The sequence below is a fragment of the Columba livia genome, chromosome Z (assembly GCF_036013475.1).
Source record: "Columba livia isolate bColLiv1 breed racing homer chromosome Z, bColLiv1.pat.W.v2, whole genome shotgun sequence".
NCBI lineage: Eukaryota > Metazoa > Chordata > Aves > Columbiformes > Columbidae > Columba > Columba livia.
In genome coordinates this window covers 42,826,377-42,840,139 of record NC_088642.1, presented here as the reverse complement: position 1 = coordinate 42,840,139, position 13,763 = coordinate 42,826,377, and the positions used below count along the sequence as shown (strand labels likewise).

Genomic DNA, 13,763 nt, shown 5'->3' with positions numbered 1-13,763 from the left:
CACCAAGTTGGGTGAGAGTGCTGATCTGCTAGAGGGTAGAAGGGCTTTACAGAGGGATCTGGACAAGGTGGATCAGTGGGCTGAGGCCAGTTGTAGGAGGTTCAACAAGGCCAAGTGCCAGGTCCTGTACTTGGGTCATAACAACCCCATGCAATGCTACAGCCTCCAAGAAGAGTGCCTGGAAAGCTGCATGGTGGAAAAGAATTTGGGGGTGTTAGTCAACAGCCAGCTGAATATGAGCCAGCAGTGTGCCCAGGTGGCCAAAAAGGCCAACAGCATCCTGGCTTGCATCATGAATAGTGTGGCCAGCAGGACTAGGGAACTGATTATCCCCCTGTACTTGGCACTGGTGAGGCTACACCTCAAATACTGTGTTCAGTTTTGGGCCCCTCCCTACTAGAAAGACATTGAGGGGCCAAAGTGTGTCCAAAGAAGAGCAATGATGCTGCTGAAGGGTCTAGAACACAAGTCTTATGAGGAGAGGCTCAAGGAATGGTGCTGTTTAGTCTGGAGAAAAGGAGGCTGAAGGGGAGACCTTATAACTCTCTATAACTACCTGAAAGGAGGCTGTAACAAGGCGAGCGCCATTCTCTTTTCCCAAGTAACAAGTGAGAGAATGAGAGGAAACAGCCTGAAGTTACACCTGGGGTGGATATTAGGAAAAAATTCTTCACCAAAAGGGTTGTGTAGCACTGGAACATGCTGCCCAAGGAAGTAGTTGAGTCACAACCCCTGGAAGTAATAAAAAGCCATGTAGACGTGGTACTTAGTGACATGGTTTAGTGGTGGACTTATTAGTGTTAGGTTAACGGCCGGACTTGATGATCTTAAGGGTCTTTTCCAACCTAAACAATTCTATAAATTAATTGCTTACTGTGGGGACTTTTAACATTAGGTATAAGTCTTTAAAATCTGATCAAGTAAATTGGTAAATTTGCACAGACTTTCTCAATTTCTTTTCTGATAGCATGTTATATTCCCAACTATTAAAACTGGTAGAATAGCACATACAGAACATCATTGTGCCTGTTCCCCCTCCTAACTCACCACCTTCCCCGCTGACAGAACGATACATCATCCTCTCACCACATCTCACCATCCTTTCCCAGACACCTGTGCCCAAGATAATGCAGAGACAGTTCTGTTCTCCATCCTCCTTTGTTCCTTTGCTCCCTTCAGCGCTTCCTACTGCTGCTACCCAGCAAAAGACAAAACAATTAAAATGTGAGCAGGTTCATTCTGTTTCTCCACTGAGCACTACATCCACAGATTCACTACAAGGACTGTACACTTATTTTCAGGTACACTTAACAGAGGAATTAACTTCTGGTTCCTTACTTTGGAGCCTAAAATGGTCACAAACTCTTAATTAGCTCTTTCCTTTCTTTTCCAAGTAAAGACATAAGATACACTTCTAATTTCTCAGCTCTCTAACTGCAAGCTCTCCCACCCTGTCTCAGTATGTCTTGTCTTGCCATAGGTTGAAAATAAATGCCTCAAAACATTAGAGGAAGCAAAAAGAAGCTCTGAAGCGGAAAAAAAAAATCATTAAATAACAAACATTGATTTTAGAAATTGCTTTGTTGCTCTTCTAAAATACCACCCAGCAGAAGCTATATAGGGTATCTTAAATTTTGCCCATGGACAATCCACAGCATAGTGAGTAAATAATCCCTGTTGCTATGTTCATGTGCAGTATGTAGACACAGCTTACTGGGACACAGAAAGTCACTTTCAGAAAGAGTAGTATGGCATTGGCAGAGACCCTTGAGGATCACATGCAAAACCCCCTTGCCACTTTGTAAGGGTTTGATTTCAGGGACAAATAAGACTATAAGGCTAAGTGTAATACAAATGGCAGAGGTTTACAAGAATATGTCTAGTTAAGCACCTATCTTGGTTTTCACCATTAACCCATACTGGACGGGAAAAAAAGCACACAAAACGGATGCTGCTTTGTAAGAAAAACATTTTTCACAAGTTTTGTACTATCCTAACTTGAAAATGTAAAGTTTTTCCTGTATTACAAAGGAGGACAAATCCATGGACCCTGATGGGATGCACCAACAAGTGCTGAGAGAGTTGGCAGACGTTATTGCTAGGCTGCTCTCCATCATCTTTGAAAGGTCTTGGAGAACAGGAGAGGTGCCTGAGGACTGGAAGAAAGCCAATGTCACTCCAGTCTAAAAAAATGACAAGAGGAATGACCCAGGAAACTACAAGCCAGTCAGCCTCACCTCCATCTCTGGAAAGATGACAGAACAACTCCTGGACATCATCTCCAAGCATATGGAGGAAAAGAAGGTTGTTTGGAGTAGTTAACATAGGTTCACCAAAGGGAAATCATGTTTGACCAAACTTATAGCCTTATATGATGGCATGACTGGCTGGGTAGACCAGGGGAGAGCAGTAGATGTTGTCTACCTTGACTTCAGCAAGGCTTTTCATGCTGTCTCACACAGCCTCGTCGTAGACAAGCTCAGGAAGTGCAGGCTGGATGAATGCATGGTGAGATGGAGCATGAACTGGTTGGATGGCAGAGCTCAGAGTTTGTTTTGGGGTTTTGTTTGTTTTTAAATAAAGCAATAAATTCAAACTATCATACCGTCTCACCTTGAACAGAACAGAACAAACCAACGTGCCTTCCAAATTACTATTGTTACTTAACACATACTTGACAACTCCAGTGATAATACTACACAAGATCTTTGAACGTCTTTTGTGAAACAACACTCATCATGAAATAAAACATCATCTGTGCTCAGGCAGGCAAACTGAGCTAAACCAAACACACCGTACAACCCTGAAATTCTTGTTTCTTGATCAACTGGACGAGTTCTGCAAAGTTTTTCCCTCTGGTCCTTTCTCCCAATTTCCTTCAAGAATCTCCATCTGTTCTCTCTGTTTCTTCCCGGCTACAAGGCACGCAATCTTTTTGTGATTTTTCCAATTTAAGATTAATATACTTTCACTATTAAAAGAGGTATCTACTGAATTCATTTCTGAGCATCTGTTGCTAGACAGTGAGTTCAACATAATGCAGTAAAAAAGCAAATACGTATCCAACTTATTGAGTAAACAGGTTACTGTTCAGCTTAGCTGACAAAAGAACACAAGACACAGATGCTACAACACAGCTTTGTTGCAAAATACTATCCAGCAACATGCACTTGAAAAACATAAAAATTACATTTAGAAACAGACGCAATCATCACTTTTTCTGTCAGTAATACCTGATTATAGTAAAATGCTGGGGTATGCAAAATATGAAGGGAAAATAAAGACATTGAGAACAGACCTCTTAGAATTTTTATCTACCATCTTACTAAAACAGATTACTGTCTATTGTCTATGACTGAATAATACAGTTTAAAACAAACAGGAACCATTCTGCTCCATGACACAAGAGTATACAATATTGACAGATAACAATATGCCTATCGTCCCCAATAGACTTAGGCTATGCACACAGAACTTGTTTCTGCATCTCCAATATGTGTATATAATGAACAAAACTAACACAAAGGAAACATTCTGGTATCGACAGGAACTAGTTGAGATAACTAGATTTTGTAAGTGACATTTTTCACTTTGTAAACGACTACCTAACTTGGTTTATTTCTACATTCTACAAAAAAGAAAAAAAGTCTTCCCCTAAGAGCCTTTTTATTTTATTCCTCAGTTTACTTATGTAATTAATTTTCGATGTTTCCACTCACTGTGTAAGCAAAAAAAAAAGGCATAAAAATAAGTCTAGAATGTGACAGTGAATGTTATTTGCATTTCAGCAGATCATCACAAGTTATCCCTTCTGCAGTTACTCATTTATGCATGTCACCAGTCTGAAGTGAGAAACACTAAGAGGTCACTTCCACCTTTCTGTTTCATCTCAAATGGAAAAGTTCCACGTTTAATGTATTAAACAGGAAATGGTGAAATGATCTTTTAGAAACACATGCAATATAGAAATACAAGCAAAAGGCTTGCAAAATATTTTGTAATATTGTCCAAAATAAAGATATCCCAAATCACACAACAGTATTTCAGTAACAAATGACTAGTTACAATTAATACATTCTGCTCATTAATTTGCAGTTCCCAATTCAGAGAAATTTGAGATCATACAAAATAGGGGCGGGGGGGGGGGAAGAAATATATATATATATATATATGTATATAAGCAAGAACAAGGAAGTCTTCCATGTACTTTTAATTGCACTTTGATTATTCATATTTCTGGAAAGGTCTCAAATTAAGAATAGCCATGTAAAACAGAGAAAATTATCTAAAAAAATAAAATCTTAGCAGTAACCATTTCTAAAACATTTACTAATTTATAACATTTCAGGGAATGTTCAGGTTGGACATTATTAAATGGTTCTTCACTAACAAGACAGTCAGTCATTGGAACAGGCTCCCCAGGAAAGCAGTGATGGCACCAAGCCCACCAGAGCTCAAGGAACATCTGATGTTCTTGACCATAAGGTTTAGTTTTAGGTAGTCCTGCAAGAAGCAGGGAGTTTGTCTCAATGATCCTTATGGGTCCCTTCCAACTTGAGATATTCTATGACCCTGTGATTAACTCAGCTATTCCATGCCTTAATGTAGCTAGAGCTACAGACCTCACACATTATATCCAACTAAACTCCTGGGCAGAAGGGAAGGCATAGCAGAGGTGTCTCCAAAGAGGAGTGAACCTAAGTTTCCAGTGCAGGGGTCAGGGGTGAAGTCAAAAAAGAACACCTAAATAAAAATATTTAGGATATCTGAGTATTTCTACTGGAGAATCTATTCAAACAATAAAGAGTCTGGCACACCCACTAGCATTTCAAGGAAAGGATAAGAGTTTGTCTTTTGAAATAAATTATGGCTGTGGTTTTCCTTTTATTTAAAGAAAATTTAAAACCCACCAAATACTGAACTAGAAAAACAGTCATCTTCCATATCCACTTCAGTGCATTTGCTGCCTTAAAGACTATTTTAAGATACACATCCATTCTGATGATTTGTCTTTTTGCCAGTTCTGAATCCAATCAAAATGCTTTTGGAAAATCTTAAGATTCAGTCTGTTCCCTATAGTTTAGGAGGGTAAAATCCCCAAAGAACTCAGAGAGCTACAAATATAATATTGTAACCTTCCTGTCATTGCTCTCTTTTCCTCTGAATTTACACAACACTTTGCACCGGAAATCAACACACAGAGTCACAAACAGAACTCATTAATACAATATAAGACAAACCAAAAAAACCTTCCAGTTTATTTGAAAGATTTGATGCTCACAAAAGCTTCCAGATCACCAGCCATAGAAATGAAAAGTCTATTCAAAAAGCCGATAGTGTAAGCATCTCCTTCACCTTAGATTTCATCAGCTGCTGTTGAGCACCATGCACTTCTCATGATTGTAAAAATAATGAGCAACATCTCTACACTAATATTTGCACATCCTTTTTAGTGTCCCATCCAGCAGAACCACCTTTCTGGAGGAAATTCATCGACCAGCCTCAGCTCCAAATTTTCTTCCAAACAGTCCCACTATCGTCTCCAGGTTTTTCACTTAATGGAACAAAATTAGAAACAAACATCACTTCTCAGTAGTAGCAAAAAGTACCTTTGAACTGAATTATCAGGCCTACACATGATTTCTTCCAGTTACAGGGATATATAGCAGCTATTTTTTTATTTGCCACGAGGCAGTAACAGTATTATGTCAAACAGATTTTTAAAGTGATAGCGTGATGGCTCTCTCTCTCAAAAGGAATGGACTCAGCAAGATGACTGTAAATAAGTATCTCGGAAACTGCATTACTATTAAAGATAAGGTCTTTTTACCATGCACAGAGGAATTCAGATTACATTCCTGTGATTGTAATAAACTGTAGTTGAAAGATCTTCTACCAGGGCTAGGATTAAGTACAAATCCAAAGCAGCAAATGCTTGCACAAACTGTAATTTTAACATGACCAAAAAAACCCTGCACGGAAGTGTAATTTAATAAATAAATAGATAAATAAATAAAGGAGAAAGTTCCATCTTGCTAGTTAAACCAACAAAATATGCCCAGAGCTCATAACCTTTGGATTCTAAGCAGCAGCATACAAAGGATGGGCAATTTTTAGTGTATTTGAGCAAAGGGAAACACAAGGCAATGACAATGTACTTCTCAAGTGAAACACAAAATTGACTTTTTACTGCATCAGGTTTTTCTGAATTTTGTAGAAGTTTTGTAGTTTGATTTGGCAGGTCACAGAGGAGTTAAAATACAATGCAGCAAACTCTGCTTTAGCTATGGCTACCCAGCATGCCTGCCATTTAAAAGACAAGATGCCACCTGCAATAAAAGTGCTACATTTTCAACAGGAAGCCTGTTGGTTTACCCAGTGTCTTCTAATTCCATATTTGGCTATGGTCTTGAGTCTAACCAAACATACTTCAGTTTCAGTTTGAGAGCGTCATTTCCTCCTCTCCTTGATGCGTAGAATGTGTTGCTAACAGAGAAGCAGTAGTAACATGAGCTTCATTTCAGTCACAAACACATCAACACACACTGCTGTATCATGATGTTATCAAACGGTCCTATATGCTTATCTCTAAGCTGCAATCACATCACTATTTCAAACACTTGTGTTGAAGTACAGACAGCTGTGAAAGCTTTTTGGCTTCCAGGAACACCCTGAAACATTGCTTCAAACACCCTAAATCCTCCTGGGCTTCTCCTTTCTCTCACCGGGAGGAGACACTGATCAGAGTGCCTCGACCAGGAGAACAGCAGGTCTGATTCCTCCTTCCCACCGGAGTCACGATGGCTTTGGCAATTTGGACGCACATAAAGCTCTTTCCTCGGAGCAACAGAGAGAGAGAGAGCACACCTTGGTGCAGAAGTTGCCCCGGCCCCGTGGCGGCCCGGATCTGCCACCGTGAGGCTATGGCCGATCAACGAAACGCACAACAGTACCGAAAAAGAGCCTCCTCTCACGTTCCTCGTTACAGACATGCGTGCCTAATTAAACGAAATAAAACAAGATCTGAGCTAAAGTCCAAGCCGTGGGTCACGGGGGCGGCACGCCTAAGAAGCCTCTTCTGTTTCTCTGGACAAGTGGCTCCTACCGGGAACCCCGGCTGTCCCTGGGCCCAGCCGAGCGAGCGCCCGCCGGGAAGCGGCTCTGCCGGCCGGTCGGGCGGGTAGGCCCGCTACGGGGAGGCCGCGCGTCCCCGTCCCAGGCTCCGGCTGTGCCCACTTGCAACACGGTGTTGCCGCGGTACTCACCGCTAGGAAACGGCTCCATTTTCCTCCAGGAGTCCGCCCTCAGCCCGCGAAAGCGAAGCCCTGGCGAAGAGCGAGAAGACGACGCGGAGACGCAGCCACGACTCTTCCTCTTGCTGCCGCAGGCTCCCAGGACAGGCGCTGCCTCGGGCTCCCCCGAGCCGCTGAGGCCCCACACGCCTCAGCCAGTGCCGACCGACCCTGTGCCGCTCCTTCCGCGGCCGGGGACACAAGCGGCTCAGCCCGCGGTTCCCCGCTCAGCACCGGTCCCAGAAGCGCGAACCCTCACCAGCCATCACTCGCCCGGGCCTCGGCGCCCGCTCTCCCCTCCCCCTGCGGGTCACGCTGCACCGCCTACTTCTCACACAGCCGTGCCGCCCAGTGCGCTTCAAGCCCCGGAGGGTTGTGGCAGGAGCTCGCTGGGCTGCAGCGTCTTGCGCAGGTTCCCGAACCTCGGGCGAGCGTCTAAATGACGGTCCGCTGTCCCCTGACTTGTTTGGGCTACTCCGGCCGTGTCAGCCGAACGCCGGCCGCCGCGGAGGCGGAATGAACCGGCCACGGCGGGATGCGGTCGCTGCCTCGCAGGCCCCTGTGTAGCTCTGGGGCTCCCCAGCGCGCTGCACGACGGCCCCGCGGGCGCCTGACGCCCGTAGCAATGCCGCCGAGCCGGGCCAGCTTGGCCTGCCTATCGCTGCCATGCTCCATTCGTCGCTGTTTAACCTTAGATTTTATTTTTAGCCTTATTACTGCCTTACCTGCCCCCTCCTCCCAGACCATGACACTGCTGCTATGACTGTCTGAATACCAATATTTTTTCTTGAACATTGGAAATTTTTAACTTAATTGTTGGAAAAGAAAAAAATGGGACTTCAAGAACTCGAAATCTAAAGGCCGCTATATTTATTTTGCCCCCCCACCCCCCAAAAAAAAAAAAAAATAGTAAATTAATTTTAACTGGAGGGGGATCAGGGCAAGAGGTCCACAGGACTCAGGACCTATTCCCAGTCCTGTACCTGTTTTCACTGTTTCATAAACCCGGAAGCGCACTTTTTCATGCCTTAGTTTAAATGTTTCACACACTTAGTTACACTAACAACCCTGTCGCACAAACTAGGTCATAGTTATGTTTCACCAAGTCCTTGGAATTTTATACTAGCCCAAACGTTGGGCACAGAGCTATATGAGTTTTAATGATAATTTAATTACCAATGTTTTCTTAGATATTTCTTAACATATGTTAACACAGAATCACAGAATGTTAGGGATTGGAAAGGACCTCAAAAGACCATCTAGTCCCTGCTGGAGCAGGAACATCTAGATGAGGTTACACAGGAAGGCTGATGACCTTAAAAGGAGATGAAAAAAATGCCCAACAAACACTTGTGCCTAAAGCTTGAGCAGTGGTAAGGAATGGAGAAGTCTCTTTATTCCTTGGCTGAAATAGTTAGTAGTGTTGATGAATACGTTTCCTCCTTAATTTAAGGTTTTATATTTAAAGCTAAAATTGTTTAACTGCTGTGCATGCTATTCTGCATACATCTGACACCCTCACCTCCTGCCAGCAGGAGCTACAGTTGTATTATCTCAAGAAATCCATAGCATTCCATTTATAATAAAAATATCCTTATCTTTCTAGGTATCTATTTCTACAGGTGTATCTGTATGTAGGAGAAGCAGCTGCTTCCACAGAGGAGTCATTACTATTTATTTTATGTTGTCACACAACCTGTCTTTCAGCAATACTTCCTAGCTCTCCATTTCTTTTTGAATAGATGTACTAATTAAGTTTACACAGCTTCCTTGCCTCTGCATCACTTTCAGAAACTCTAAGACCACTTGCATTTATCTCAGGGAAAACATATAAAGAGCAACAAAATTTCTACCAGTTAGATGAAAATAGATCTAAAAGGACAGGTACCATAAGTGCCTCAAAAAGAAAAAAAAATTCCAATATGAACGATACACTTTGCATAGGAACACTTAAAATCGTGAACATGTAACCTTGTATAGGAACACGTACAACTGTGCATGTAGAGATATATGAGAGGGAACATTTAAGGATGCTAATACAAGAAAAGTGTCTATTAAGAATTTGTACTGAGTTAAGATATGCAAAGACAACCACATTTCATTTAGCTCCATTGCTCACAAAATAATTTACTTAAATTATTTAACTGTGTATTTTCTTAGAATCCAGCAACTTTTTTATTCTCTATGGCCTAGAACAAGGATTTTACAGGATGCCAGTTGCACTCCCATTCTCAATAGCTACGTAGAAATAAACTACAGTAGCACATGAGCCTTGAGATGGATTACAGTGCTACATTACAGATAAAAAACCAAGCTCAGATGTATTCTAAGGAGGAAGAGTCATGACTGTGTTAGAACATTAGAATTTTTTTTCTAGTATAGACACTTTGCCTGTAAATGCTCTCACTGCTTTGCGGGTTTTGTTTACATCACAAAAATAAACAAACTTCTGTAAAAACTTTCAAGTTCTGAAGTGAAATCAATGTATTTTTCTCTATTCCTTCTAATATTTGTAGTATGCTTGTATCTTACTTCTAGACTGTAAAGACTCACTTTTTCTTTTTTTTTTTTCTTAAGCACGTACTAGCTAGAAATGATAATGTACTATTAATATATCCCCTAGGTAGCACAGAAGTATCTCACCAGCTTTTGTGGTCAGAATGCCACAGGGCATAATTGAAAAGTTGTTTTTTCCGTAGTTGAAATTAGAATACAGTTAAGCATGAAGATTTAGGCAGGTCTGACAGCTCATCACATGCCAAAGGACATGGCAATGTCCTTCTCTCTGCTCAGCTCTTTCTCTCTGCCTACATTTGCCTCACGGTCTTACTACTTACCTTGAACCAACTCTGATGCTTGTATTCCTCTGCAGGCTGATTCAAGTCTTCAACTGCCTAATCTGGTAGAAAACTAATTCAGCAAAACAATGGATAAGTTTCATCAGAATCCGCAAAGGATCTGGATAACAGTAATAAAAGAGAGCTCATGAACATGCAGCTAAGCAACCTCAGCTCAGACTGAGAGGCAACAGAGGAAGTCATCCTATCATACAGCACAGAACCCAATGAATTTTGTACACCACTTTAAAAAAGCTGGAAATAAACTTGTTTTGTGCAGTTTTCTCAATTAAAAAAATCACTTTTATTTTAATAAGAATTTAATAGTGCAAGAACTACATTTGGTATAAAATCCTCTGGCCCATATGTGGTCTCTAATCGTAGCCCATTATATATGCAAACTTATCATGAGTACTGTACATAAATGCCAAGTACCTGGTTTACAAAAAGAAAAAAATCTCAAGAAAAGCAGTTGAGTAGTGAATCCAAGAACATGATTCGTCCTAGATGTCTTACAGGAAGAAGCGAATTATTGAAAAGGCACATGTTCAGCACACAGATCATAGAACACTCAAGAATCTACCAGTACGCCGAGGCTGTGGCTGCCAGTTCCCTTGGAAGGGAGACCTGTATTTGTCAGTTTCATTATTTTTCACTTTAATATGTTCATCTTATCTGAACCAGAGTAGAGAGGAGGGATAAAAAAACATGCCATCAACACCTGGAGACTGAGCAGATGAGAAAAAGGAGTCATTTTAGTATGGTATGATGGCCAGAATTAAAAGACAAAAGGCTGTCAATTTATTTCTTCTCATTCTTTATGTTCATTAAGCCCTTCTGTGCTGTACCACAGTGCAGTGCACACCTCCAACAGAGCAGACCCTGGAGTCTACATAGAATTAACTTGATGCAATGAATAGATGCCTGTTGACTTGTCTCACAGCCTCATACCTGACTGGTGATCTCAGACAACGCTGTTTCCAGGCTCTGGCTGGTCAATTCTGCGAAGAGCTGAGACCACATCAGTCTCGCTTCAGCTGGCCCGGCCCCTCCGGGCGACAGGCTAGAGGACAGACAGCAAAGGAAAAGCACCCCCACCTCCCCACGTCCGCAGCGCCGCTTCCTCGCTCTTTCGGAGCAGCAGCCTGGGCGAGTCAGTAATAAAAGAGAGCCGCGGAGCTCAGGAAGACACCGTATGGACACTTCCCCGGGACGCTTGCTTCTGCTGCTGCGTAACCTGTCCCTTCCAGCGTTCACGAGGAGACAGCGAAGACCCCTGCCTCTGCCCCCAGCGGAGAGACAGTGTGTCGACGCGTTTCCGCTCAGGGCGGAGCGCCCTCCACAGCAACGCCCGGCAGCGCCTGGCCCGGGCCCGCCCGGCTCTCCCCGCCCCTAGCCGCGCCGGTGGGCGGGCCGTCACGGAGGGGCCTGCGTGTGGGTTCGTCCCTCACCTTCCTGGGGCGTGCTGCGGCTGCGCTCGCGAGAGGCCGGGGCCGCGCGCGGAGCTACGGCCAGTGCCTTGCTCGGGCCTGGAACGCTTCGGTCCTGCTGGAAAATCGGAGGCCTGAGCGGGGCCTTTCCAGGCGCTGGCAGCCGAGGAGCGGCGTGCCCGCGGAGGGGGGCGCTTGGTCCGCCTCGCCGCCCTGCTTCTCCATGCGGGCGGCGGCGGTGAGGGGGGCTGGGGCGCCGTGCGCCAGGAGCAACGCGTGGTGCTGAGAGGCCGCGGCCGGGAGAGACGATGGCCAAATGGCTGAACAAGTACTTCAGCCTGGGCAATAACAAGACCAAGAGTCCCCCGCAGCCTCCACGGCCCGACTACCGTGAGAAACGCAACGGTGCTGGCAGCACGCCCCGCCCCGACGCGCCGCCGCGCCTCCTCCATCTTCACCACCACACCTCGCCCAGCTTTCCGCACCGCCGCCTGCGCGACGACACCAGTGACCTGCTCCGCGCCTACCGCGCGCAGAAAGACCGCGACTTCGAGGACCCGTACAGCGGGCCCGGCTCGTCCCTCCGCAAGTTGCGTGCCATGTGCCACCCGGACTATGCGCCCGAGGACCTAAGAGAGACGGCCCGCAAGACTTTCTCCTCTTCGTCGTGCTGCGCCGCGCCCTCCGCCGCCTGCACGCCGGGCTCCCCTCTCCTCTTTCGCAGCCACAGCGAGCGCCGCCCGGCGACACCGCCCGACGTGAAGTACATCTCTTCCAAGCACAGGCTTATCAAGGTCGAGAGCGGCAGTGGCAGCGATGGCGCTGACAGGAAGCTCGACAAGGGCTCCAAGCAGCTGGTGACCTCTGCCCCTCCTGCCATGAAAGATAAAGTGAGTGTTGTGCTCCAGTTCCTGCCCCCGTAGACTAGGTACCGGGGCTCTGGCTATATAGCCCCTTGGAGGTTTTTTGGTGAGAAGGCTAGCTCCTGTCTGAGCACATCTGGAGTGCCCACTGCTCTCCACCATGCTTCACTGAGTGTCCTGGCCCTTTTTAACATTTCAGGGCTGGCAGGGCATGTGCAAGGCTGGTACATGAAGTAATGTTCCCCTATCTGGGCTTTCAAACTCACCTCCCTTCTGATGGGTCAGGTTTGCAGGTGTGCCTAGCCTTGCTCTGAAGAACCGTGTATTGCCAGCCTCATGACCAAGGCTCTTGGGCTGGCATACTCCTACAGAACAGAATGTGAGGGGTTGCTTGGGTAGACCTAGAGTCACTTGAGAAGCTCCGTGCTTTTGACCCCAAGTTGTGGCCTCAGCCCTATTGTGTGTGGTATGGAATGGTCACATATTAAATAAAAAGCAAACAAACAAACAAAACCCCAAACAAACGAAGCACCCACAAAAACCCAAAACTCAGAGGTGCCATCCCAAGTCAAAATGCCTGTTTTTAAGGAGACAATTTGTCATGTGTTCAGTAATAGCTTCTTTGCCTCCTAGTTCAGCATTGAAGTAGTTCAAAGTCCTGTGTTACAACAGCATCACAACTTCCGTGATAACTTTGTTTCTAATTGGCAGATACTGAAGCAAACTCCGTAACTACTGGTTCTGTTGTGTTCTCCGGTCTTTTACTGGCCGTTCTCTACAAATATTAACAAAATAATGTGGACACAGTACTGGAAAATGCTGTGCTCAGTAACTCAGGTTACAGTTGAGAAAATTTGCAGAGGGAGGTAGTATTAGTTATTTTGTAAGCACAGCACATGTTCCCCTCCCTCTGTTGCTCCTGTGAGTATGGTTTATTTTTTCATATATGGGAAATTAATATTTCTCCATTTTGTAAACTGGCATTCACAACTCTCACATCTCACATCACAGGAATTCTAAGTATGTGCAGAATGTTATCAGTTTAAATGATCTGTGCGTTCATGTTTAAATACGTAACATGGTTGCATTTCCATGACAACTTAGTAAATTATATCATGTCCACATGGAATTCCAAACAAATCAGCTTACGATGGTGATAGTACAAGATTGAAAGTCTAGAATTTATTACATTGTTTGTCATTTTAGGTGTAGTTGCTGAATGGAAGCAACATCTTTTATTGAAGTGATTGGTAAAAGTTAGAGTCTCACTATTTTACAATCTCAGTATATTCAGTCTTGTTTCAGTTGCCTGTATTTGCTACCGTGTATCTGCTCTTAGGC

General features: G+C 44.2%; 2 protein-coding genes across 3 annotated transcripts in view; one reads left to right on the top strand and one right to left on the bottom strand.

Moving 5' to 3' along the window:
* Positions 1-7,634, bottom strand: part of LNPEP (leucyl and cystinyl aminopeptidase) — a 49,736-nt gene extending 42,102 nt beyond the window's left edge. The window contains exon 1 of the mRNA XM_021290500.2: positions 7,266-7,634. Within this exon, the coding sequence (XP_021146175.2) occupies positions 7,266-7,284 (19 nt within the window). The 5' untranslated portion in view covers positions 7,285-7,634. The remainder of the gene's footprint in view (positions 1-7,265) is intronic.
* A 3,920-nt stretch (positions 7,635-11,554) lies between these two features.
* SHB (SH2 domain containing adaptor protein B) overlaps positions 11,555-13,763 on the top strand; it is a 61,336-nt gene continuing 59,127 nt past the window's right edge. Inside the window, exon 1 of one of the 2 annotated variants that reach the window (XM_065045586.1) lies at positions 11,555-12,449. In XM_065045586.1, the coding sequence (XP_064901658.1) occupies positions 11,868-12,449 (582 nt within the window). In that variant the 5' untranslated portion in view covers positions 11,555-11,867. The remainder of the gene's footprint in view (positions 12,450-13,763) is intronic. The other variant, XM_005504603.3, reaches the window with a different exon arrangement.